General features: G+C 36.2%; 1 protein-coding gene across 1 annotated transcript; it reads left to right on the forward strand.

The window, feature by feature from the left end:
• The first annotated feature begins 13,365 nt into the window (after positions 1 to 13,365).
• On the forward strand, positions 13,366 to 27,389 carry CEP15 (centrosomal protein 15). The gene is made up of 5 exons (XM_081288100.1): positions 13,366 to 13,495; positions 14,799 to 14,882; positions 16,787 to 16,910; positions 25,005 to 25,079; positions 26,989 to 27,389. Exons 2-5 carry the CDS (start codon positions 14,830 to 14,832, stop codon positions 27,121 to 27,123), a joined length of 387 nt encoding a protein of 128 aa, XP_081144226.1. The 5' UTR covers positions 13,366 to 13,495; positions 14,799 to 14,829; the 3' UTR covers positions 27,124 to 27,389.
• The last annotated feature ends 543 nt before the right edge of the window (positions 27,390 to 27,932 follow it).

Below are 27,932 nucleotides of genomic sequence, written 5' to 3' on the forward strand. Positions count from 1 at the left end.
CTTCATCTCATTAATCCTTCTTAGAACATTGATCAGTTCTGTCTGAAAATGTCAATTCTTGTCTTTAAAAATATCATCATCTCCTCCTTTACTACTTCCATTTATCCCATCTCTATCTCCTCTCCTCTTCAGCTCACACCTTGGCTCCAGGTAGGTTCACTCTAACCACACACTGACCCAAATGCTCACTGCTTCACTCCTACAAGCCCTCCCATCCCTCCTCTTCCTTAGAATGCCCTCCCCTTTGCTCTCATGCAACATGCAGGCGATAACTTTCTCTTGGAAACAGTTTCTGACTAGTTAACATGAAAACTTTTTTAACAGTAAGATGAACCCCTTGGTTCTTAAACTCTTGCTACTATGGCAACTTATTCCAGATCTGTTCCTCAACTAGTTAAGCAGAGGCTGTCCTGGTAAGCTAATGGTGAAAAATGAAGACCTGAGCTATGTCTTACCTTGCAAGAGAAACAGGCATTAAGACATCAAGTGACCAATGCACACATGAAAAGCCTTGGGCAGAATGGTTTTCCTTTAACATGAGAAGTTGACAGGGACATAATCCCTTGTGTAGGAGTATGTGAAATGAGGGCTTTCAGTTACTGACTACTCTATAAATAAAGAGAATGTATGATGACTAAATAGTGTTCATTTTCCTAAATGATGTTTTAAACACTCATGTCAGTGTTTCCAAAATGGAAGTATTGTTCAAGAATGCTATTGGGCTAAAAGAATCCAAACCCTAGCTTCTATGAATAAACTGAGGTCAGCCCATCCTTAAATGTTAAACCAGTCTTCCAACTAAGAAATACAACACCAGAAAGGTTAACTATCACGATCCCTTTAACATTTATTGAACATGTTTTATATGCCTATCTCTATATATTCTAAGTCCTGTAAGAGTTAGAAACGATGAAAACACATGGTCTCTATGCATAAACACACAAGCACACACATGAAATAGATACAGACCTGAAAACTCAATAACAATACATGGTGTTTTATCATGGGTCCCAAGTCGACAGATATTAATAGAAATAAATGCTACAGGCGTTCAGACAAAAAGCTCCAAGAAGGCCATGATACTTCAGCTGGGCATTAAAAGATAGATAAATCTTTGGTAACAAAATAATAATAAAGGACACTCCGTCTGTGTGAAAGTTAGAAAAAGCCTTGCAAAAACAAAATTTTTGTTTGGAAAAAAAACGAGATGAACTTGGAAAAATAAGTGAAGTGTATACCATGGAAGAACTTGACTATCAACCTAAAGAGTTTAGACTTAGTCTGAAAATGACAGTCACTGAAGACTGTCTCACCACTGAACCAATGTATGGTTAGTGTGATGTAGGTACATCACCACGGTGACTCTTAAATAAAGACTAAAACGGACTATTTGTCTGAGTCAGTACAGTTTTCTCAATTTTCTTCCTCAAAAGCATATTTCTTCTTCCCAAAGACAGGTAACAATTTTCTTCTGCTGCTTTAGGTACGACTCACTCTACTTAAAAATGTGTCCAACAGAATGATTGCAAAATTCAAATACAAATAGTACAGCTCTTTTAAATATCTTGATATATTCAAAACAGATTTAAAGATATTTTGCTGAATAAAGGAAGGGATAAGACATAAAGGGTTTTGGTTAAAAAATAAAAAACATGGATGTCACTTATTTGTATTATGTAACAAAGTCATTACTTTATAAATGTATGACTTAGGGAAAGTTGTTGGGGTTTTTTGTGAGTGGAACACTCATTGGGAATATCTGCAGGGCTGGGGATATACCTCAGTTGATAGATTGCTTGCCTCACATGCACAGGCCCCGGGTTCAATCCTCAGCACCATGGGGCGGGGGGAATATACACACACACACACATTCATACACACACACACACACACACACACACACACACATACACAACGTAAAGAGAAGCAAAGGACACCTTCTGACCTAATGGAAGTCAAATGGGGAACTAAATACAGATATTTTAATAAGTTTAAAAATTCAGTTCATCCCATCTAACACAGATTCTTTCATTATTAAATCTCTACTATGTATATCTGTCATAGTCAAAGAAAACCAAAACAGAATGAAAGAATAGTATTATACTTTTTCTTGAAGATTATTTTTTTAATTAAGAAAAATTTCTTTGTTTTAATAAAGAATAAGTAAAAAATTGTGGAATCTGTTTCATACATCTGGGGATTAAACAGTATTATTATTTTGTGCTTTAAAGAAATACATAAATAGATTTGTTAATTCTACATTCTGGGGAAACTCAGAGTTTAAAAGAGTTTTGAAATTAAGTTGAGATTTACTTATCAGTGACTTTTAAGAATTCGTTTTTTAACTTTCCAGAACAAAAGATGAGTCTAAAAGACATGGGAAAATCAGTTCACAAAACTCAATCAAAAAAGTAAAGCTCACGGTTTGCAGGTACAGCTCAGTGGTAAGAGCACTTGCCTGGCACAAACAAAGTCCTGGGTTTGGTCTCCAATACCAAAGGAGAAAAGAAAAGGATCATGGAGAGAGAAAGAGGGAGGAAGGAAGGGAGGGAGGGAGGCAGTGAGGGGAGGGGAAAATACAAACTAGAAATTCATATAGTAAATCAGAAACAAACACCCCAGAGCCTTATAATCAAGGGAAACTGAGTCCATGGAGAGATCCATGTTACAAATTAAATAATCTATAAGGTTTTTACACTAACTTAGTACTAAAATGTGTGATTAGTCTAATAAAATAGATCTATTTTTCCATTAATGCCACTTTAACATGAAAACCTTACATTACAGTGCCTTTCAATTCTGAAAGCACTTTCATATTCATTTTCTCATTTGGCCCTCATAAGTATCCTGCAGAAAAAGAAAGCAATATTTTCCTTCAGTGAAACTGAGTTCTAAAGTAGCAAACCCAAAGCAGAACCCAGGAGTTCTAATTTGGCAATACTGTTATTTCAACACACTGCCTTTCTACCAAATACCAGTGAAGTATGCCCTCACATTTCAATTGTGAAGGTCACACCTCTTAGTTCTAATCACAGCACAAACTGGGATACAATTTCTATTACGTCTGGGATAGGAAGATGAGTTTACTACTTCAGTATTTCTTTTCTTATACATGTTTTGATTAAGTGTGGTCTACCCTTAACCAATCAAGGTAGAAATTTTTATAGATTAACTATATTTATATATTTAAAAAGTTGAAAGAGAAGCAAATTTACATAAACAACATTTTTTTTCCTCACAGACTTTTCCATAAAATCACATAAGCACTCAACAGATAATAAAGCTATCATGGGGGGGGAGTGATCCTAGAAGAAATCTGAATGTATGTTAGTTGTCAGAAATTCATTTGAACTAGAAAATTATACAGCTTTGGTAAATATATTTTGGGTGTATGAAATAAATGAATGTTCCATTCTTACCCACCTCTGTTATCTTTTATAGAAAAAAAAAGTTCACATGCAAAACAAAATTATAACAAAAAATATTCAAGAAAAAATCAACAGGCTGAACTATTTTAACCATATAACACATTTTTCTGTGCTGTCTCTACTGTGAAATGCTTCTTTATCAAAAGTTTACCCATATTAAGGATAATATAAAGCAAAGCAAATACCACATCAGTAATTTTAAATCTCTGCGCCTTTGTAGTCCACATGCAAAACTTAAAGGTCACTTATTTTAATTTAGTTCTATAAAGCATGTCTGACACCATTTTTAATTCTGTCATACAATATAGGAAGTCAAATTTCTAATACTGAGAAAAAGCTTTGGGGGGTTTTGGGGGGCAAAAGGTCTATTGTACCACACTGAGGCACCTGGACCATAATCTGTAGTGTCCCCCGTCCGAAGCCCTTCCCAATCTTGAAATCTCTCTTCTGCTATACAACATCACAACAGCTATCTAGACTTTATTAATTTTGCAACTGTTTAAGCATTATAGGACTAGGTCCCGTTTTAGGTATTAAGGATACTGCTATCATCAAGATGGGCAAGGCTCTAGCCCTCCTAAAATGCATATACCAGTTAAAAAGACAAGTAAGCAAACATTTATCAGGTAAAAGTTAGCGCTATTAAATATTATAAAGCAGCTGGGCACAGTGGGGCATGCCTATAATCCCAGAGGCTCAGGAGGCTGAGGCAAGAGGATCTCAAGTTCAAAGCCAGCTTAAGCAATTTAGCCAGGCCTACGCAATTCAGCAAGACCCCGGTCTCTAAACAAAATGCAGAAAGAGGGCTAGGGATGTGCCTCACTGGTTAAGTGCCCCTGGGTTCATCCCCAGTTCGAGGAAAAAAAAAATGATAAAGGTAAGAAATTATGATAAAAGGGATTATCTTTGGTGAAGTGGGCAGGACCTTTCTTAAGATGTGACCTGTGTAAAGTTCTGTGGAAGATGTTCTAAGGCAAAGGGAACACAAAGTGCATATGTGCTTGAAATGAGACTAAGCATGGCATGCATCAACAAGACCACAGCGAACAAGGCAGAACCTGGACAAGAGATGACTTTAGAGTTAAGAGGGACCTCTGATCAAGCAAGGACCTGCAGGAATGTGGGTTTTACTCCTGCCATGGAAAGCCAGTGTGGAGGTTGAAGAAGGGGACTTTACCAGTTCCGATTCACATTTTTGTAAGTTTACTATAATCATACAAAAGACTGTAGAAGAAAACATAAGACAAAACTAATAAAGAAATGATCACACAGTCCTTTAGTACTTAAGCTTTTGGACACAAAGTAAGTAGTACACAGTGACACTCCCAAAACTTCAATTTAAGGTAATTCTTTGAGAATAAAACTACAAAATGTAAATCTTCAACCCCCTCCCACTGGGCATAAAGTTCAAAGAATTTCCAGCTTCTCTGTACAGAGAATGATTTGGGAGATAGCTCCTCTGAACCCTGCAGTTAATAAACCTGCTTCCTAAAAATGCCTCAGGTGGAGAAGATAATGCTTAGTGAAGTTAGCCAATCTTCCCCCCAAAAATGCAGAATGTTTTCTATGATATAAGGAGGCTGACTCATAATGGGGTAGGGAGGGGGAACATAGGACTAATAGATGAATTCTAGATAGGGAAGAGGGGAGGGAGGGAGAGGGAGGAGGCAAGGGATTAGCAAGGATGGTGGAATGTGATGGACATCATTATCCAAAGTACATGTATGAAGATACGAATTGGGTATCAACCTACTTTATATACAAACAGAGATATGAAAAATTGTGGTATAAATGTGTATTAAGAATTGTAATGCAAAAAAACAAGTATATGTATAAAGATGTGAATTGGTATGAACATACTTTATACAAAGATATGAAAATTTGTGCTTTATATGTGTATTAAGAATTGTAATACATTCTGCTGTCATGTATTTTAAATAAATAAATAAATAAATGACTCAAAAAAATGCCTCAGGTGTCCAGGCTCTTCTATCCTACATCATATCCTCAAATAAGTATGATTGGATTGCAAAAAAGATTTTAAGAAATCAATTTTAAAATATAAAAATGAGCTAAAATGAGAATTCTACATACTAAAGTTTACAAACTGTCACTCCACTGGTATGTTTTAAAATCTTTGCTTTGTAAATTTTGGCTTATTTACTAATACTAGGAATTAAGATGATTTTCCACAAAAAGTCATATTTTTGTCTGGATTTTAAAAATCAGCAGCTCTGGTATCTTTTATTCTTTCAAGGCAACAATCTGTGGGAGGTGAGCAGGAATTCTATTTATTGTTATGCAGATGCTAATTCACAATGGGGGGTCATTAGGGAAGAATAGAGTTACTTTATTAGAGGAGAGTGAAGGGAGGGGAGGAGATTTGGGGATAGGAAAGACAGCAGAATGAAACAGACTTTATTACCTTATGTACATATATGACTGCATGACCAATGTGATTCTACAATATATGCAATCAGAAAAATAAGAAATTATATTCCCTCTATGTATAATATATTAAAGTGCACAAATGCAATCTACTGTCATGTATAACTAATTAAAATTAAAAAAATTAAAAAGTTCTAGTACAAGCTTCTCTAAAAGAAATGGATAAATTCTTTCACTTCAGTATTTGGGTAACATAAGACTTTTTAGTTGTGCTTTTTAAAAAGAAAACAGCAGTATCATTATATCAACTTTAAATGGGTATTTATCAAGAACCTATTAGGAACCAAGAACTGCTACAAAAAGTATGGAGCCCAGAGAAATGGCTTCAGTCTGTCACAGGAGCTCTCCAATGTGATTACAGTTCTTGGAGATTCTACTCAACATGTATTCTACAAACAACCTAGAAGGTAATCACTGATTCTAAGATCTGAAGTGTTCAATGAGGTTCTAGATTCTAGAGGCTCATCTGTACTTCCACACCTTTGTTTCTTGAAAGCAACATTCCTTACAACAACTTCACAAGGTCTACAAGAGTAAGGACAGTGAGGCCCCCCAACATGGGCATTAGTTGAGGTCTGTACAATAATTCACCATTTAGACAGACTCAAAACATAAATTTATAACTACAAGAAATGAGAATCAAATAAATCCTTTCAACGAGAGTCAGTTATTTCCCATAAAGTCTAGAATAAAAATGTTTAGAGCTAAACTTTTCCTTTTCTAAGCCATCTGACAAGTCAGATGAGACACTTTAGGCCTCTCCTAAGTCCTTTTTGTACTATGTGCTAGACATCCTATGGCATATGGTAATCATAAACAAGAGACAATTCCATTCTACAAGTGTATTGAAAAGACACTCAAAGAGCTGAGACTATGAGATGAGAACCACGATCCAGCAATTTTCCTTTCCCTTATACATATGCTAGAAACACAATTTTAGTACCCTGAAGCAACAGGCCAACACTGTGAATTAAATACTTACATATAAAAATGTATTTAAAACGCAAAGCAAAGGAAAAGAAAATGCAATCTCAAATAGACATGCATGGATATCTATGCTAGATTTCTGAGTTTTTAACAGTACACTTTTTTCATGAAAATGGCTTTGTTTCCATCTGAACATTTCAATAATTAAATGTGTAATAATCTGTGGGAAAAGAATTACAAAAGAAAATACAAGCAATGCACAGGTGTATACACTATTACTAGCTCAAAAAAATTGCAGTTACAGGCCTCCACCATGTATTTCACTTGTGTATAATTACATTTTATACATGTTTATTTAGTATATCAATGCAAGACATCACATTGAGAATATAACTAACTGGATGGTAAGACAAAATGCACATTTATGTGTGTGTTTTACTATTTTTGTGTTTCTGTGTTTCAAAAAAAGTTGGTCTTTGTTAGTTGTGTTTAACTGCCATCTAGAGTTAAAATGAATCCATTTCTATTCCCCTCTAACTATTCTTCTTCAAAATTTTAGGCATATAAGCCAACACATTTAACCTCTATTTCATGTCAAATATTTTTTTCGGACAACAAAATTATAAAATTAAAACCATTATTCAGCTTTTCAAATTAACAATTGTACCTGCTGTAAACATTTTAAGTTGAGTGAAAAGTAAGACTTGCATTTAATGTATCTAAAACACTACTATTGATTATGTAAATAAGACAGTATAAGCAATCTAATACACATTTGGACTAAAGAAAATACATTAAAAATAAATTCATGGTCTGTTTCTATGATCTCCAATTTGTATTTTTTTCAGAGTCCAGAAAAGGCAGACCCCCCCCCCAAAAAAAGGAGTTTTTTCATGTTTTTAACCCCTGAAAAAATTTGATAACTATCCAAATCCCAAGTATATATTAAACCAAGTGAACTTTTAAATACCCTGACATTAAAATTAGCATTCAAAACCAAACTGGAGGATTTTACAAGAATAAAAAATCAGTACAATCACTCAGTTTTCAATTTAAGAAATAATGGGAAATCAAGAGATACTTTTACAAGAAAAAAAAAAAGATTCGAAAATAAGACTTAGTGCCCTAGAAGCAATGTATTCAGAAGAAGTGTTTAAAAAAAAAAAAGAGAGAACATTTTCTTCTTGCTGTTTTCACATAAAAAAAAAATACTTATGTCCTTCATTTAACTAACTATCCCAAAGGCATTAAACCACAACATTTTCTGACTATATTTTTCACATCATTAGATCCTAAAACAAAGAAGTTGCAAAGCAGTAAAACTGCAACTTGCATTCTTTCAAAGGAAGTCATATGAAAGTTTTCAAGGGGATACATATAGCAAACAAAAATGAAGCTGGCTAGTACAAGATGATTTATTGTTTTCAACAGACAAGACATTTCGCAATAAGCATTGCGAAAAGATAGGGGAAAAGATAGGAATGGCGGCAATGCTTACCATTCAAACATAGTTTAAGTATGCTTTTAAAACTTTCTTTGTTGCTTAATCAATCATAAATAATAAAGTTACAAGATTATAAGAGCAAAAGGGAAAAAAATGGAGAGAATAAAGAACCAAGCAGGAAGGACACAATGAGAAAATGCCTACTTCAAGACTGGCTGGGCACAGTGGCACATGCCTGTAACCCCAGCAACTGGGGAGGCTGAGATAGGAGGAGCACAAGTTCATGGCCAGGGACAAATTAGTGAAACCCTAACCAACTTAATGAGACCCTGTCTTAAAATAAAAAATAAAAAAGATTGAGGATGTAGCTTAGTGGCAAAGTTTTCCTGGGTTCAATACTCAGTCCAAAAAAAAAAACCCTCAACAGTCATAGACTAGTGAATATAGTAAGAGTGTGAAATCAAAGAGACAGGATTGCAAAACAATAACACAACTTCTATAAATTATACACGGCTAGAAAGGCAACAGTATAAGGCAAAAGAACTGTGCGAGCTTTTTTTATTTTTCTTTTTAGATGTACATAACAATAGAGGATATTTTGACATGTTTGTGTGAGCTTTAAATTACTGAAATATGAGAAGTATATATATTTACCATGCATACAAAAATGATTTCCAACAATTATGTGTGCTCTCAATGTGAAAATTTTCTAATTTTTTCTAAACTCAATTTTAAAAGTGGTGAGGTTTTCATTTACTTTCCTAAGGAAGGAAAAGGCACATGCAAATTCTCATTGGAAATCTGTAAGGTTAAGTATAGTTTTATCAGCAAGACCTTGTTAGCCAAAAATGTCTATAATGTATGCACCATCTGTGATAATGATTTCTCTACTGCAGTGTTTTATCTGATTGTGAGATAGTCAGGGACCACCATGGAGGAACAAAAGGCTGGAATGATGAAATAAACCCCATGAGCACAATGAACTATTATCCCTTGTGCATGGCATGTGGCTTCTCTACCTTTGTGCTTTTCAGCAAGCCTGTCATGAGAACCTGATTTTAAAAAAAAAAAAAAAAAAAACAGAAACAGAATGTTACCAGGGGGAAAATCTAAGTATACCTCTAGCTTCACTTGTTCTTAGTTACCTACAAAATTAGTGACTTTTAAAGTTAACCAAACTGGGCAATACATTATTGGTTTCCTACTAGTTTTATTGCAGATAACATCTCTGACATGTAGGTTATGGTGACAGAAGTTTCCTCCGTTACTTTTCAGGGATCCGAAGCCTGCTTTTACAGAAAAAAGATTCTTCACTTGGACCTGCAGATGTCTGATCGGCTACTGCAATGTGATAAAAAGGCTTGACATCTCTGTCTTCATATTGTGTCTCTCTCCTTTGCAACTTTAACCTCTGGGTCAGAGTCTACTCAGGTCTGCACATAGATATTTTGACTGCCTTCAATATAGACATATTAAAACTGATTTGCGTTTTCTACTACCCAGCTCTTGGGCTTTTTCAGCAGATACAGCAGCCCAGGTAATCAAAGTAATCAGCCCTATCGTAAGTCCCAGATTAAGCTATAAGGCCAGGATGTTTGCACAGGATAATGGCACCAGTTGCAAGAGTAACTCAGCAGTTCCTGGGATAAACTGACCATGACTGTTCAATGTTCAAGGCTCTCACAAGACCACCATCTTTTGGAAGTGCCCCAGTTAGTGGAAAATTACTGAATTTTAGCCAACTCAAGCAAAACAACACAAGTTTACATCTTTTGAGGAAACAGCCTGGTATTCCACTTAATGCTGTCTCGCTACAGGTGGAACCCCAGTTAAAACCTTGCCTTTGTGTATTCCCCAAACTTGGCTGGTTTCATTTCTACTGACCCTGAGTTAGAAGTTCCCCTCTTAGATAAACCATGGCATTTGCAGGTAAAAATGGATGGCGTTGGAGAAGATAATGCTAAGTGAAGTCAGCCAATCCCCAAAAAACAAATGCCGAATGTTTTCTCTGATATAGGGAGGTTGACTCATAGTGGGATAGGGAAGGAAAGAATGGGAGGAACAGATGAATTCAAGATAGGGAAGTCGGGTGGGAGGGAAAGGGAGGGGGTAGGGAAGTAACAAGGATGGTGGAATGCGATGGTCATCATACAAAGTACATGTATGAAAACTTGAATTGGATGTCAACATACTTTATATACAAACAGAAATACAAAAGCATGGTATTTATGTGTATTAAGAATTGTAATGCAAAAAATAAATAATGTTACCTTAGATTAGGTAGAGGGAAGTGAAAGGAGGGGAAGGCAGGGGATGTGGGGATAAGAAAAATAGTAGAATAAAACAGACATTATTACTTGTATGTATGTAACTGTATGACCAATGTGATTCTACAATATGTATACTCAGAAAAATGAGAAATTATATTCCATTTATGTAAAAATTAAAAAAAAAAAAAAAAAGAAAGAAAGAAACAGCACATGGAGTCTGAAATCCTCCAGAAAAAAAATGGGGCATGTCCTGGGGAACTGAGTTATTCTTGTTAATAAAGTGAACTGAGTCATGACCAGCAAAAAACAAAAACAAAAACAAAACAAAGTTCCCCTCTTAGGTAACAACTGCACCTAGAATGATACTTGGTTCACTAACAAAAACTTCTAAAGAGGTATCTGGTTATAAATTATTTCTGATTAAAATCCACCAATTTAAAACATTTCAGATATATTGAGTGTAGAATATTTTCCCACAAATGATCAGAGTACAAATATGAAACAAGCTGAAATTCTAATGATTTTTATCAAAATAAAGAAAAGCAGACACACAGGCAATTGGATTGCTTTATCAAATTCCTGAAAGTGTTAAAAAAAAAATCAGCTTCATTTCAGCTATAAGTTCTTGATGTTCTTTGTACTTACCTACCCAGAAAAACACAAAAGATGGCTTTCTATAGCTTGGTGTGGTGGCACACAGCTATAATACCAGTTACTCAGGAGGCTGAGGCAGGAGGTTAACAAGTTTAAGGACAGCCCAGGCAACTTAACAAGACCCTCTCTCAAAGTAAACCAAGGGCTGAGAATGTAGCTCAATGGGTAACCATCCCTAGGTTCCATACTGAGTACTGCAAAAAAATAAAAAAACAAAAAATGGTTTCTATGTAAACTATAACAGAATTTACTATAGCTTGAAGTCTTTTTTTTTTAAAGAGAGAGTGAGAGAGGAGAGAGTGAGAGGAGAGAATGAGAGAGGAGAGAGAGAGAGAGAGAGAGAGAGAGAGAATTTTTAATATTTATTTTTTAGTTCTCGGGGGACACAACATCTTTGTTGGTATGTGGTGCTGAGGATCGAACCCGGGTCGCACGCATGCCAGGTGAGCGCGCTACCGCTTGAGCCACATCCCCAGCCCTCTTTTTTTTTTTTTTTTTAAATGTTTATTTTTCAGCTTTTGGCGGACACAGCATCTTTGTTTGTATGTGGTGCTGAGGATCGAACCCAGGCCGCACGCATGCCAGGCGAGTGTGCTACCGCTTGAGCCACATCCCCGGCCCCATAGCTTGACGTCTTTGAAATAGAAAGAAATAAAATAGTCGCTGAATCTGGCTAAGTTTGTCACTTCTTTTTCCATCCTGAAGCCTTTCTTGTCTGTCTGCATTTTTATACTCAGGAGTTTACCTTTTCCAAATATTTCTCCCACTTCTTACTGTCAAGACTCCATTTTTAAATACCCTACCACCAGAAATAAAACCTTCAAACCTAGTGAAAACTATGAAAAAACACTGTTCTCAATGCTCTTCCCAGACATACTCTCATGTACACATTTCTGTGCACACTGCTTCATAGCATACTGCTATGTCACAAGGAGAGTTACAAAAGTAAATCCTTTAGAGGAGCATTTCTATGGAATGCTAGAAAATATAAATTATAGTAGTCTATCTTGATAACCTTTAAGTCTCTGTTATTACTTTTGGTTACTATCTTCCTAAATGTCACAAGAAATTTTCCAAACTTTTCCTCGCTAAGACAGACAATGACCTCTGAAAAAGCTGGGCTCAAAGGTGAAAGACCCCAGTTTGTCCCAACCATGCGGCTATGAAAACATATGCAAAGCAGGGACGAAAGCAAAGTCTGTGTGAAGTACAAATGCTTTAATGCGCAGTCTCTCAGTATTCTGTTTCATGTAACTTATTACCGACTTAAAGAAAAGTTTTCATTTACCTACTCACATAAAATATAAAATGCCTGTAACCATGCAAAAGCCCTGATTCACTCCTGGAACCCAGAATCTATTTTCATCTTTACTAAGTGTTAAGGGTATGGAACAGTCCTACCAACTGAAGACAGAGCTCTGGAAAATTGTTTTTTTATTGGTGCATTAGAACTGCACAGTGGGATTCCTTGTGCCATATTTTCACATGCTCATGTGACCAGTCTCAATCGCCTGTACCTTCCCTTTTCCTCCTGAGCCATGAAACAGCTTTAGTGAGAATATTTCACCCATTCACTCAAAAATACTGAGCACCTACAGCAGTTCTAGTTGCTGAGGAAACGGCACCCCAAGAGACAAAAGTACCAGTTCTTAAGGAGTTTGGATTCTAGTGGTGGGTGTGCTCATAAACAAAAGAGCAAGTATATGAAACATTACTGTGTGGTGCAGAAACATAAGTAGGAAGAAGAGGATAGGGAGCCAGAAAGTAGGGATTTAATACTGGGGTTGCAAACTACAGACAGACAGCAGACAGCGCTGGGACACCCAAGGTAGGGTGCTTCAGGCTACTCCACAGGTATTTGCTGAATAAACTCTGCGGGAAATTCATTCCAACACTTAGGACTACTTTGCAGAGCTTTTCTCCATAAGCGGTTCCTAGGAAACCAGCTCCACCCTCTGAAGTATTTTTAACATATGCAAATTCCAGTATTAAAGAGTTTGAAACTGCAGCCATCACCAAAAGAAATTTCTCCCCCCAAGTTCCTAAGTACCCGTTTGGGCACCTCCCCGCGCACTGCCTACCAGACACGAACCTTCTCCTCAAAGCAGCCACGCGTCACTAACCTACTCAGGCAACACGCGCCTTTTATAAAGCTGTGGTGACGTCGTGGCGCAAGTGCGTGCATAAAGATGGCGCCCCGTCCTCTGCGCCTGCGCAGTGCGCTTTCCCGGAAGAGCTTGTCGGTGGGCTACTTGAGCGAAGTCCTTACGGTGGTGCGTCGGTGCGTGACTATCAGACCACCGCATAGGATGTCTGCAGGGCCGGTGAGGAAGAGGGAAGAGCCGGGTGATGAGAAAAATTCTTGAGTATTTCAGGAAGAAGGGGGAGTTGGGGCGGGGTGTCAAAGGGCCAACTTGGAGCGAATCTTGGTTTAAAACGCGCGATTTGCCCTGTCTGAAGCGCCCTAGCGGTTCCGGTACCGAAAAGTTGCCGTGGACCGACTTTCTGGTCTTGCCTCAGTGCTGCATCAATCAACTCTAGTTTCTATGACGCTAGAGAAGCGGCGACGAGGAGGATTAGCCTTAGCAGGAAAATATCTGTAATTCGACCTCGGCCGGCTAGCGGGCGACTGAATGCTGTCCTCGGTTCTGAGGAAAGACAGCCAGGCCTTAGGAGGGAAACCCCATGAAGGCAGGCTGGCCGCCGGCTTCCCTCGGCCGGGCTCAGCGCTCTACGCTCTACAGCCAAAGCTGTGTGTGAATGAAGAGTTCAGACTTTGCCTGGATGTTGGTCAGTCAGGCAGCTAATTCATGATCAGTGTTTAATTTAGGAAAAAAAATTCTCATTCCAGGAAGGAATTTTCTTTTTTCCTTTCTTTTACCCCGCCCCCCCCTTAGGTCAGGCACCTTCTGGTTTTACGCCCGTCCAGATGTGTCTTCAGGCTTGGGCTCTTGAAAGCTTTGTGCTAGAGCTCTATCTGCACTGATCCATGCTTTTTAACCAAGGTGAACCAAGTGTGTCTTGAAAATGAGAGCTCTCAGTGGCCAGGGTAAGGTGAAGGTACTAACTTGTGCTTTTCCTTACAATTACACATGAAAAAAAAAATACTTTCCTATTTGGAAGAGACGTGGTAGAACTGGGCAGTCTTCCAGTAAAGGAAAGACCATGAGCTTCCAGTTGGTTCTCATACTTGTTTGCCTGTCTATGTGTGTGTTTGTGTGTGTGTGTGTGTGTGTGTGCACATGCAATAAGGAATGGTATTCCTGCCTTGAATTTTACACTGGATTTTTTTTTCTATCTGTTGATACAATAAAGTGTTCATTCGTTTTAGTACCAGCTGCTTGTTTTTAATTCTGATGAAGGTTAGAGTTCGAAAAAAGAAAAACAGGGAGAAATGTTAAGTATGTTGAATTCACCTGACTCATAGTGTCCTTAGATGGATCTGGCATATGAAAAACTAATCATCTTGAATAAAAATGTATTTAAGTGCAATTCTTTGATTTTATACATTACTATATCTTAAGTTTCCATTTCTCCTCTGAAAGAACCAATGGGTTAAGATACTAATCAAATACTGCATAGCTGAGGATGTGGTAGAAGTAACTTTAAATGTTTTTATTATTTTAGAAGAAAGCTTATGCCACAGCTTTGATTAAAGATGACTTCATTTTTCCCTCAAGAAGTTCGCCTTTCTAAAAGACATGAGGAAATGTAAGTTTTTTTAAAAAGTATAATGCAAACATAGAAGTTATACTGATTTCATTAGCGAAACACAGTGAAGATTAAAATTTTGAAAGTGTGTCATTTTAATTTTCTGACACCTAAGAGATTTGCATATGGGCTGGGGTTATGGCCCAGCAATAGAGCACTCGCCTAGCACGTGCAAGGCCCTGGGTTCGATCCTCAGCACCAAATTGAAAAAAATAAATAAATGAATAAAGATATTGTGTCCAACTACAACTAAAATATAAATATAAAAAAAGATTTGGGCATAAGGAATTTTCATTGTTTCTTAAGAAAAACTAGGATTAAAAGGTATAATTCTTTTCTTTTTTACTTTTTGTTACTAATATCTAGATAAATTCACTCTTCTTCTTCCCCTTAGCTCCACAATGACACTTAACCCAGTAAGTCCCCAATTTTCAACTCTGCAAATATGTCAGTGAAATTGGAAAAGGTGCATTAAAACTGATTCAAAATCACAGTCTAGAGCCTATATTTTTATTTTATTTTATTTTTTTTTAATATTTATTTATTTTTTCTTAGTTCTCGGCGGACACAACATCTTTGTTTGTATGTGGTGCTGAGGATCGAACCCGGGCCGCACGCACGCCAGGCGAGCGCGCTACCACTTGAGCCACATCCCCAGCCCCTATATTTTTATTATTAATTTATATCATTACATAATTATGTACTATGTAACTATGTATAAATATAAACTTACTATACTTAAGTTTTTAATAGGTGTTCCACATCTGAGACGAGGGGACAAAATGGGTTCATGGGCTTCTCTAAGTCTCTTACCAGAGGGCCTTCATGGGTATGTGACCTACACAGTCACTGGCCCTGAACTTGGTTTAATACCCCGATGTCACAATCCTCAATCATTGTGCACCAGGTCCTACAAATTGTGCAGCCAGTCTTGCTCTTATATTTAATATTAGTCCTCTCCCTCCTCTGACTATGGGCTCTCAGACTTTCATTTACTTAATTACCCAGGTCCTTCTCCTTGGCTTTCTAAAATAAATTTCTAACCCTGTCTCCCTACTCACTCCCCAACAAAATGATTGTTCAAAGTCCTTAGTTTTTAATTCTACCTTTAAGACACCTGTGTGAAATGGTGTTTCTTGAAAACCTCCACAACTATCTGAAAATGGCTAGACTTATGTGTTTTTAATCATCTGACATATTTTCTTATCATTTAAGACTAAATGAGTACTTGAGCAGCAAGAAAATTTTAAGTATATTATATATAATGAAGTAGTTTGAGAATTTAATTACTTTTTACATCTTCCTTCAAGTACAGTTTTACCTTGTCAGCATTCATACATACACTCTGCCTCTCACTCATATATCAAACCATCATCTTTCTCTTGGAAAAAGAGGGAAAAAATATTTTTATTGCTTCTTCAAACATATGGAAGTTTAGCACAATTCTAAATGTGTAACATGAGATTCAGGGGTACTGAAGTGTTAAGCAGAAGGTTTCATATAGCAAGTTATATCAATGTATGTGTGTGGGGAGGTATATATAACTATGTGTACAAGGAGATAGATATGTATTACAGTTTGCATTTTCACCAAAAATTAAAACATATCTTCAACACTCTAAAATAATTTCAGAAGACCAGAGGCTAAAAAACAGAAGCATGTACTTACAAGCATATATAAAGAATATGTTAATGAAAATAAAAAATAATTTCACCCAGGTTGACTTAAGACTTATTGAACTACTTAAGTTACTCAATGCCCATTAGTTGACAACATATCCGACTTTCAAAACAGGTTTGAGTTGAAATTAGATGCAATTGAGAAATGAGCTTTGTATACTGGGCAGGCAATAAAATGTTTGCTTTTTAATTTTTTTCACTCTTTCTACTCTTCGCTTTTTCTAGAGTGTCACAAAGATTAATATTACTTCAACAAATGCAGAATAAATTTGGAAATCAAAACACAGAAAAGGGATCACAACTGCAAGCAGCCGAGACTGCTTTTAAAAGGAATCTTAGTCTTTTAAAGGTAAGCTTCCATGACTTAAGTACAGAGATGTTTCCCACCTTTCCAAAAACATTTTACGTGAATTTCATTATTTTCATTTATAATGAAATGAATAATAATGAGTAATAGGTAGAATTAATGGGGGAGTATCTTGTTTCAAACCCATGTTCATCAGACAGATAACATATGGGTTCTCATTTTTCAAGATGAAAAAAAATTCATGAAAAATGAATGTTTTCAAACATCCAGAAAAATCAATAACTACACAAGGAATATTAAAGTCTCCATTGGGCAAGAAGTAAGAAACAGAAGGTGTCCCTTTCCATTTTCCATCTTCTTTCATTTGAAAGAAGATCCTGAAAGACCTTAAAGTACCTGTAATGTGCTTAGATCCAACTCAAAACCATTAAGCATTATAAAAATAAGAACAATTTGATTTTGCCCTCTTGGAACCACAGTCAACACACAAAATTCATGTCTACTATAGCAGATTTCCCAGATCCTTTTGATGGTTATGGAGGAGGTGGTCAAAGTGTATGATTGCGCAGGGCCTCACCATTTGGCCAATGTGCCCATTTGGAGTAAAATCATATGTGTAACATTTTTGGCTGCTTGCTATACTTTGCTTCCAGAATTGTGGCTTCATCCATAATTAAAACCCTAAAGTTTGCTTCCATTCAAGCTTCCAAGAGATCCTATGACTAAAACATTTGGTAGTAAGACTATATTATTTAAGTTATAAAGCAGTGTTTTCAGTTTTTTATTGTTAAATATTTTCATCGATAGGCATGATACAGTTATCTTCTATCCTCACTAGAGGATAAAGGAAGAGGAAAATTCAGTTATCTTCTCAGCTTCTGGCAGTTTGATCCACAGTAATTTAAGTCACAGCCATAGTGCTACCAAAGCATTCTATATTGCCATATGTCTTACTTGCCCAATGGTGTTAGCAATATTTATTTTTAAATGGAAATATATAGGGTATTCTGGAATTTGCTGTGAAAAGTTAGAAAAACTAAATTAGAACGCTTGATTGCTACCTACCTGAAGCAAATGATGTGATATTTGGTTCTCAAGTGGTGTCCTTTTAATGAGAAAGTATTTGATGAATGCACAGAAGCTGAAAGTGGAGACAATAACTGTAAATCATAGTGCTTGATATGAAGGTAATTAGTTGATCATCAAGGCTTAGTTGATGATAAAAGGTTATAAACTCCCTAATATCAGGAACTCTGAGACTTCATGTGATTAAACACTAAATGATATGAAATATGATAATAGGTACATAACAATGTTTGAGAGGAAGAATATTCTGAGAGGTCTCAGAGAGGAAGCAAGGCTTCATTTATATTTGAATAGGCAGAAAAAAAGGTATTCCATTGGATTCTTAGCAAAAAGAGCCAAGAGCAGAAAAAATAAATGGCCTTATGAATGTTCATGGTACTACAAGCTAACTAGTGTGCAGATTCACAGGAAACAATGTATGTTGTGGGACGAAAGAAGTTGAGATTTAATATGCAGAGATAATATTGTAGAGATAATAAAGTAGTGACAGTGTTTAAGCAAAAGAAAAATACAAACTAATATCAGAAACATATGAGTGGGTGTTTAAGAAAGATTCATTTACTATTTAGATGCAAGGTGATATCAAGAATAGAAAAACTGGAGTTAAGAAGAAAATCTAAGAGCTGGGGTTATGGCTCAGTGATAGAACACTTGCCTAGCACTTGTGAGGTACTGGGTTTGAACCTCAGCACCACACAAAAATAAACAAATAAAGGTATTGTGTTCATCTACAACTAAAAAAAAAATTTTTTTTAAAGAAGCAAAGCTAAGAAATTGTCATGTATGGATGAGCCCCTACTTACAATAGTTCAGCTTATACTTTTTTGTCTTTAGGATGTTGTGAATTTAATTGACACCCAGGCTAACAATATGCAGTAAGCTACTCTTGGGATGCTGGGCAGCAGCAGAACTAGGCAGCTCCCAACCAGCCATGCAAGATCACAAGGGAAACAAGTGATTTTCTATAGTGTGCTGTGTGGCCAAGCTAGGATGTTCAGTAGGATGGGTGCTTTACATATATTTTCACACTGTAGTCTCAAATTATGATTTTTTTTACATAATCCCATTATAAGTCAAGGAGTGTTTGTAGATAAGAAAAAATAATGAACCTGGTTTTATAGCTGTGAGAAACTTCAGTTTGGTATGGCATTTTCCCCCTGATTACCAAAGTAATATATTCTCATATTAAAAAAAAAAAAACATTTAAAAGAAAAAGATGAATCACTATATATCCATACCATCCTACCCATCTGGACTTAAGTACACTTTTGTATATTTCCTCTCAGTCTTTTAGTAACCACTGTTTGAGCACCTATTACATCAGACATAGTGCTTGTTGCTAAAAGTAGTCTTTTCCCTTTTCTTTTAATACATACTTTGAATAATTAGACGATTTTTATCCTGCTTTCCCCCATTTTTTTTCAATTTTGGAAATAATGTTCATGGCTCTACCATATAAGTCACTATAATAAATAGGAGTTAATGACAGAATTTTGAGATGGGAGAGAACTTTTTCAGGGGAGGGGAGTCATTCCACCACTGAGCTACTTTAGCTCTCAGAAGAAACTTTAAATGACAGATATTACATTAGAGTCTCATAAAAGATTTAAAACATTTTTAGCATTAAAACTTTTTCTAAAGACACAAAATAAATAAAAATGGACTTGATTTGGCCCAAAGCCCCATCCACAGCCTTTCTTTGATGTGTGGCTCTTGCACTAAAAACCGAAAAACCCTAATCCTGGCCAATTCTTTCAAGATGAGGAAACCGTAGGGTAACTATCCTAATGCCTCTTGTCAGACACAAGTTAAGTTACCTCTAGGATAGGTATTTCTAAAGTACTGCACACGCCTTAAAAAATGGTACCATTAAAATCTGTACTGTAATGATAGGAACAAATAAGGATGGCTTCTATTATCATCCATCATTTGACCTCTTAGATCTTGTAACCAATATAATAAACATTAAAAGTTAATGGCCTTTAACTTTTGAAAAGGAAGATACAACAGCAGCATTTTATATTATATGGTTATATACTTTAAAAAGCTAAGTTTTGTGAATTGAGTCAAATTAACAGACTAAAAGTACAAAAATTAATAGCAATTCTATTTATACAACCAGAAAAGAGATCAGATTCACACTAACAATAAAATTCTAAGATATTTGGATATGCTCTTAACAAGGGGTATTCATGATACTATAAAACTACTTATTACACCACGAGATTTAGCAGAAAGCTTAAAAGGTGACATATGCCTTAATCCCAAATAGGGAGACTATTGTTTTTCTAAAGTCACTTGTCACAAAGTTTTTTATAGTTTTTTTTTTTAATTCCAAAACTTTGCATTGAACTCAGTAAGTTTCTGAAAATTCATTTGGAAAAATAAATTGTCAAGAATATCAAAGAATAAGGAACATACTAATCCCAACTAATATCTGACCATATTAGTGAATATATGGCTGTGAATATAAATAAGGAAGAAACAATCAGGGTGCAGTCATAAATGTCATAAACTGAAGTTAACTTGGAAAACACAGGCTGAGACATTTCCTCTATTAGAATTAGTTAAGTGGAATTTATCTGCCTTTTAGAAATATAAGTATAATTAGTGTGAATTTCAGGAGAAACAGGATTTTGTTACCATAAATACATGTATGATACAAACTGTAATTTCTCCCCATCACCTCCCCAGAAAAGTTAGTTTTACACAGAAAGGCAGTTCTGTGGAAAGTAATGTCATCTCATGAGAAAGCCAGAAGAATACGCCAGAGGAAGAAAGAAGAGGAAAACACTCCTACAGATCAGAGATTCAATGAGTGCTTCCTCTGAAGAGTGATCTGGAAGGACAGCTGGCAGTTAAATGGGGCCTTTGACCAAACTGCCACCCAGGATGGCCAGTTACTTAAGTTTTCTACTAACCACCTTTTAAGACAAGAAACAGATGAAATGTATTATTCTAAAATAATTTTTTAGTGAGGCATATACAAAATATTTCAAATGTTGGCTATAAAAATGTTTTCTGAGTCTTCAAAATTCCATGTATATTTTATTTTTATGTATATCTTAACTCAGACTTGCCACTTCTCAAGCATTTGGTAGCCACGGGAGGCTAATGGCTAGTGTATCAACAGGGCGGATCAAGGGGCCTTGGCAGACATAGGTTTGAAGTTTAGGGAACAAAAACTTCTACAATGGATGGATGTCTCTCCTTTTGTAATTTGGCAGTCATTGATGAGCACTGCCTTGCTATGTTAGAGGTTGCACAGAGTGATATTCAGATTTTTTTTATTCCTTCTCATTCAATTGCTGATTATTTATATGAAGGGAATCTTTCCCTCTTCGATTACTTGGTTACACTGATATCCAGTTCACATAGGAAAAGATATGCAGAGTATCTGATCTTTCCCTATTTTTAATGGTGTGACTTTGTGCACACATGTGTGTATTTTGTTATTGCAGTTCTGGGTTTTGAACCCAGGGTCTCACACATGCTAAGCTACACCCCCAGCCCTATATTTAGTTATTTTTATTTAAATTTTTTGTTGTTGTTGTTGTAGATGGACAGAATGCCTTTATTTTATTTATTTGTATGTGGTGCTGAGGATCGAACCAAGAGCCTCACGCCAGCTAGGCAGGCACTCTGTCACTAAGCTACAGCCACAGTCCTATATTTAGTTTTTAAAATAATAGATTGTTTTTTCAGCAGTCCTCCAGAGGTGATCACTGAGGTATTGTTTTGTTTTAAATTTATCTGGAATTTGAAAACCTAAAAAATTACAATTTTTAAAATTCTTATTTATGCTTAAATTATGGCACTTTTACAAAGTAGAAGCCTCTTCAAGTTAGCTCCTGAATGTCTTTGATATGATCTCGATAGTCTTTGATAAAATTATCTGAAAGAAAGTAATCTATCTAGGCTTACTGGGTATGTTTGCTGCCCACACCAGGAATTGGTCATTGCTTCAGGGAGTCTTGGCTCCTTTTGGCAAGGAATATATTTAGAGCCCTCAATTTGGGCACTAGGACTATTACAACTTCATTTGATCATTTTTTAAAGATAAAATACAAGAGCATCTATCAGTACTTCCAATTTAATTATAGGATTGCAGGTTTCTTAACTTAAAACCTTGCACCTATAGATTTTTTTTTTCTCAAACCCTAAATTCCATTTCCCAAAGAATTTTCCAATACCAACATAACTACATATAGTAGACCCTTCCTTACCTATGGGACATATGTTCCAAGACCTCCAGAGGATGCCTAAAACTGCAGATGATGCCTAATCCTATATATGCTATTTATTTCTACACATAAAAACTTGTTATGAAGCTCAGCCTATAAATTAGGCACAGTAAGAAAGTAACAACAGCAAAGAATAACGAAACAATTATAGCAGTATATCATAATAAAAACTGAATGTTTTCTTTCCCTCACTCTCAAAATCTTATACTAACTCACCCTTTTTATGATTATGTGAGCTGATACAATGCCAGTATGATGAGATGAAGTAAAGTGACTGACAGACATTGTGACATGGCAGCAGGCTACTACATGAGGATAACTTAAACATAAGCACTATGATACTGTGGCAGCTAAGCTGATAACCCAGATAACTGCTAAGTGACTAACAGGCAGATAGCATATACACTGTAGATACACTGGACAAAAGGGTGATTCATGTGCTAGGATGAATGGAATTTCACAAGGTTTCTTGCTACTCAAAATGACAGACAACTTAAAACTTGTGCCTTGCTTACTTCTAGAATTTTTTTTCTTTTTCTCTCTTTGTGTATATACCCATGTGGGCATGCTTGTGCTGGGGACTGAATCTAGGACCTTGTGCATGAGAAGCACACACTTTTTAGAACTTTTAAGCAGTTTCACAACAGGTGTGGATAGAAGTGAAATGATATATACTCTTGGCATAAGTCAGAGGACTTTGTAAGTACTTGTTGAGTAAGGAATTCCCACCAGCACTCATTCAAGTGGGAAAAAGATGAGCCTCCTTTCATTCGGTTGAGAAGTAAGGGTTAGGATGCCAGGTTGGCCAGTCATCTACAGACATACCTGGAACTAGATGAGACATAATCTTAAAAGGATATGGGGTAAAAATATGAAGACAGATATCACAGTTCTTAAGAAACCCACACATAGAAGCAAGGAAAGAAAAAGAAGCCAGCTAAAGAGAAAGAGGAGGTAAGAGAGAGGGGTCAGGGAGAGGGAGGTGAACAAAAAACATCTATGTAAAATATCACTAAATATAAGAAAGAGGCTTTTCTGAGATGTGGTAATCTTGGGGTAGACATGAAAGGCTGTCTCACCATAGTCCTGCTTTCCCAGCCCACGTGCGTCTGCCCGTATCTGCTCTTTTGTTTGCAAATCTGCTCTTCTAAAGAGATAATCAGCATCTTAATTTTCTGGTCTTCAAGAAAAACATTTATAATACTGTCTACAGTGTTAGTAACACCTAGATCTACAACTAACAATAGCTTTATAAACTGTTCTTAGAATATTGGCACAATTGAAGGTGTGATTATTCTCTTTGTGTTTTGGTGACTGGATTTCTAAAAGTAAGAAATAATTTTCCAGGACCTTGTAAAATCTGAGCACAATCACAGAAGAGTTAGGCTTCCGTGTCTGTTGTGTTGGCATCAAACACTCTACAGTGTGCATCTTAGATGTAAACTTATGAGATGGGTTAGTCATGCTATTATTTAGATCAATTTTTTAAACCCCAAATTGATGATGTTTTGGTTTCCCCCCCCCCTCAAATCACCTTCCTCTAGACAGCAGGTGCACTAATGGTTGTGCAACTTTGGGGAGTCCCTTTAGGGAATTTCCTGTTTTTCCCTTTTACATTTCACACCCATTCCTTGCTCCCGCCGCTACCATCTGCTATCTTTTTTCTCCCGTTCAGCTTTGGCTTCTTCACACCCCACTCCCACGCCCTTTTCCATCTCTCTCCGTCTGTCCAACAGCCCTCTACTTAGATTGCTCCAATGCGTGCACGGGGATCAAGAGAACTTCCTCTTTTCTATCAATTCACTAAGCTCCAAGGAGAAACAAAATTTGCATTGCCTTGAAGCCAGGCCTCTGTGACCTTGATAAACGTAGTAAGTGGACACCAGACAAAAATAGGTGCCAATTTGGGGAGTGTTTTTAAGCGAAGTTCAAAGGTCTCAGCAACAACTTGCAAAATCCTACAATAACTGGGCAAATGTTTCATGCATGTATGAAGCTAAGAAAATTGTACCAGGTTATAAGTTTAGTTATCCAGGTGTTTTGACAACTGTGAGAGAAAATACACGTTTCTACAAGTTAAGCTACGAATTAAAGCACAGTGTAACTACAAATTAAAGCACAGTGTTTGAATGCCATCAGCTGAATAATACACTACCTAGCAATAACATTTATCATTGAAATTAACATCGAAATCTAGTCCTCAAAATCTGGATAGCTTAGTAAGAAGGTCTTGGCAAAAAGTACTAAGGCACCTCACTGAACTTCTTTTAAATATGTGAAATGTTTGCATCAATATAAAAAATTTAAAGATGAAATGCTGAACCAACAAAATGTGTGCCACTAATTAATGTACCATTTGCATCATCAGGAGAGACTGGAACTCATCATTTTAAAAGTTAGCACAGTGTGGACCTGAGTATCTGTTTTTGTCCCTGGATTCTTGATTATTTCATTCATCTGGCTGTTTTTAGGTCATCTTAAAACTAAGTTAATGCTCTGAGCATTTTTAAAGGAAATTCTTTTTGCAAAAATTACTGGCATTTACCAGCTATTCAAAGTGAAAAGGCAGAATGTAAAAATACCACCCCCCTCTTCTATTTTAAAATCAGAATCCCTGCACTCTTTAGTAGAAGCTGGTTAATTGAGCTACAATCAGTTCTCCTACCTCAGTGTCCCTCCATCAGTTAAAACTGTGGGTCTAGAGAGGAGCTGAGGTGAGAGATTTAGGGTGTAGATACTGGTAGGATAGGTGTCATTTGTATTACATAAATACACTTTGATGATAAAATGTTCTCTCTATATACAGGATATAGAAGCAGCAGAAAAATCTCTGCAGACCAGGATTCACCCAGATCCACGGCCTGAAGTGGTTTCTCTTGAGGTGAGACTCTTAAGGGAACAAAAGTAACCGAGACCTCACCCTATCAGTAGGGTACTGTAAAATAAACAGTGGTTACATGTGTGTATTACCCAGATTTATTTATTCATCAAAATAAGCAAGATGTGTTCAATTGATCTTTTTATATCCACAATACCATGTTTTATAGGTAGTGAGTAATTAGGAAGGATCTTGATGAAAATAACTTTTTTTTTAATCTAATGGAATTTTTTTTAAAGGTCTTTACCCCTCATCCCTTAGAAACAACAGTCCTGTTAAATCATAGAAAACATGATGTAAACCTTAAGGCAGCAGCATGCCTAACCAGAGTGCTTTTCCTGTTAGAACTCTTGGAAGTAGCAGTTCTGTCCCTTCACCAAAATTGAACCAAAGCTATTTAAGTACACATTATCATACACGACAGTGTGGCTTTTGTCTGTTTGATTTAGCTCAGTTCAAGAGCAGGGTGAGAAGATGGTTGCAAAAATGAACCATATTTGGTATATGAATGTGTTTGTGATGAATGGGAATTTACTACATGTAGAATAGGTTCTATTATGTATTTTTAATAACCCTTTTCAAATGGCAATTTTGCTTTCTGCCCAACGGGGGATATGAATGGACTCAAAATTAAAGGATGAGAATTTTGCCCTCAATTTTGTATGTCATCTAGGGTAATAAGAAAAGGCAGTGATCGAAGAGAGAAAAAGCTGTGGTACAATGTCGTGCTCCAAGCGTCTCTTTCTTTGTTGAATTCTCCAATACCTTACCCTGGCAAGCACAGGGCCCACACAATAGGGGTTAATCCAGCCGTGAATGGCAGAGAAACTCCCAAGCACAGGCCTTGGATGGTATTTTTCTTGGCTAGTCTTGCACAGCAGGATGACCCTTTATTTTAAAAACGTCAGGCTGCTTCTGAGACCACAGGCATAGATGTATAGACATGGAGAATCCCTCAGCATTTTTAATTGTCAAAGCCACTGTACATTTTTAGTGATCAGTGTAAATAATTATGTGTTCCTAGTGCTATCCAACTCATTGGATACATTGCCCCAAATGGGACTGGTAGTGTTGATCTCATAGAAAATGGTCTCGTATGATGCAAGAATTTTTGCACAGTAGCTCTCTTTAGTTTCCTTAGGACGGTTACCTAAGAAACCATCACAGCTCCTAGTCACAGCAATGTTACATGAACTTCTAAAGCCAGACGCCACTAGAGTCAAACCAATAAAAATATAGCATCTCAAATTTCCAGCTATGTGTATTAAAAAATGGTTAAGCTGTATTGATAGTATTTGGTCATACAAAAAAAAATTTAAGACAAATTTCAATTTGAAATGTCACGGATTTGTAAAAGGTAGAATGGATACATATCTCCCATATACCTAAGGGGCCAATCCATCTGACTCCTAGACTGTAACATACTAGTTAGAGTTCCATTCCCGATCTCATCCCAGGTCAAATCATTTTATGTAATTCTGAAGAAAGTATTCACGTTTGACCACTTTACTGTAATCATTTTGGTATCATTTAGTATGAGATCTGGAACATTAAGCTAACATATTTAATGATTTATAGCCATGAATGACACAACTGGCAATAATCACAAGGTTGGCCACAAGAGGGCGTGTAAAATCACAATAAAATTCTAAAACCTGTAATCCTGCCAGGCTCTGGTTTTACTGAGAAATTTGAAAATTAACACTAGTAAGTAGCCAGATTTTTTTTCTAAAATTAACATAAAATATTCTGTAGAGGAAATTCATTCTATGTATATGTGTGTGTGTGTGTGTGTGTGTGTGTGTGTGTGTACACGCACACACACACTTAAGTGAATAAACATTTAGACTATTATGAAGAGCCAAGTTCAATTGCTTGATATGCTTTTTTACTTTTGGATTTTTTTTTTCAGACTCGTTACTGGGCATCGGTAGAAGAATATATTCCCAAATGGGAACAGTTTCTTTTAGGAAGAGCACCATATCCTATTGGTGTTGAAAATCAAAATAAAGCAGAAAACACCCTTCAAAATGAGACACAGCAATAACTTTTTTGCATCCTGTTTTTTTTTAATTATTTAATAAAGCTGAATAAAGAACGTGTAGGTAATTGCAAGAACTTTGGGAATTGAACATGGTTCATATTGTTCAGTTAACTCCTAAATGACAATGAATACAGAAGAATTTACTGAGAAGTCTCTAGTTATCATCTATTACTATCCCAAGGTCATGAATTTGCTTTCTACTAAACCCTTGAAAGTGTTAAAAACTAATATTAAAGGTGAACTATTTATTAAACAAGTTACTAAATCTGCATTGTGTGTGCTATTTTAAATATTTACATCACTCTCATCTAAATAGGTTGGTTCTAAGTTTTCTAGAATCTTTACTTTTTATTACTTTATTATGGGGACAAAAGTAGAAGATTAAGGTAGTTGCCTAATATTTTTTTTTAATGTATAAACAGGGACACTTAGCTACTTTTGTATAATGCTTATCAGTAGATAGATTTACAGAATTTCATGCTTCACAGGTAATCACATCTTCCAAAATTCTGGAGATGGAAAGAAATGAATTGTAAAGTAGTGGATAAGTAGCCAGTTTCAGGAAGGCTCAGATTTGGTTTTGAAAAAGGAGATTCATCAGAGCTGAAAATGGTTTTGGGTTTTAACTTGGTTATTTAAGGATTGCCAACCCTGTGACTACAAATAATCCCTCCCTAATATTTTCATTTTTAAACTGTCCTTCTGTCTCCCTTCTATTTTCATTATTTCTGAAAAGATTGTTATTCAAGACAGGGGCAGTGATTCATCTCTATAATCTCAGCTACTCAGGAAACTGATGCAGGAAGATTACA

This window comes from Spermophilus citellus (assembly GCF_964194105.1).
Source record: "Spermophilus citellus genome assembly, chromosome: 3".
NCBI lineage: Eukaryota > Metazoa > Chordata > Mammalia > Rodentia > Sciuridae > Spermophilus > Spermophilus citellus.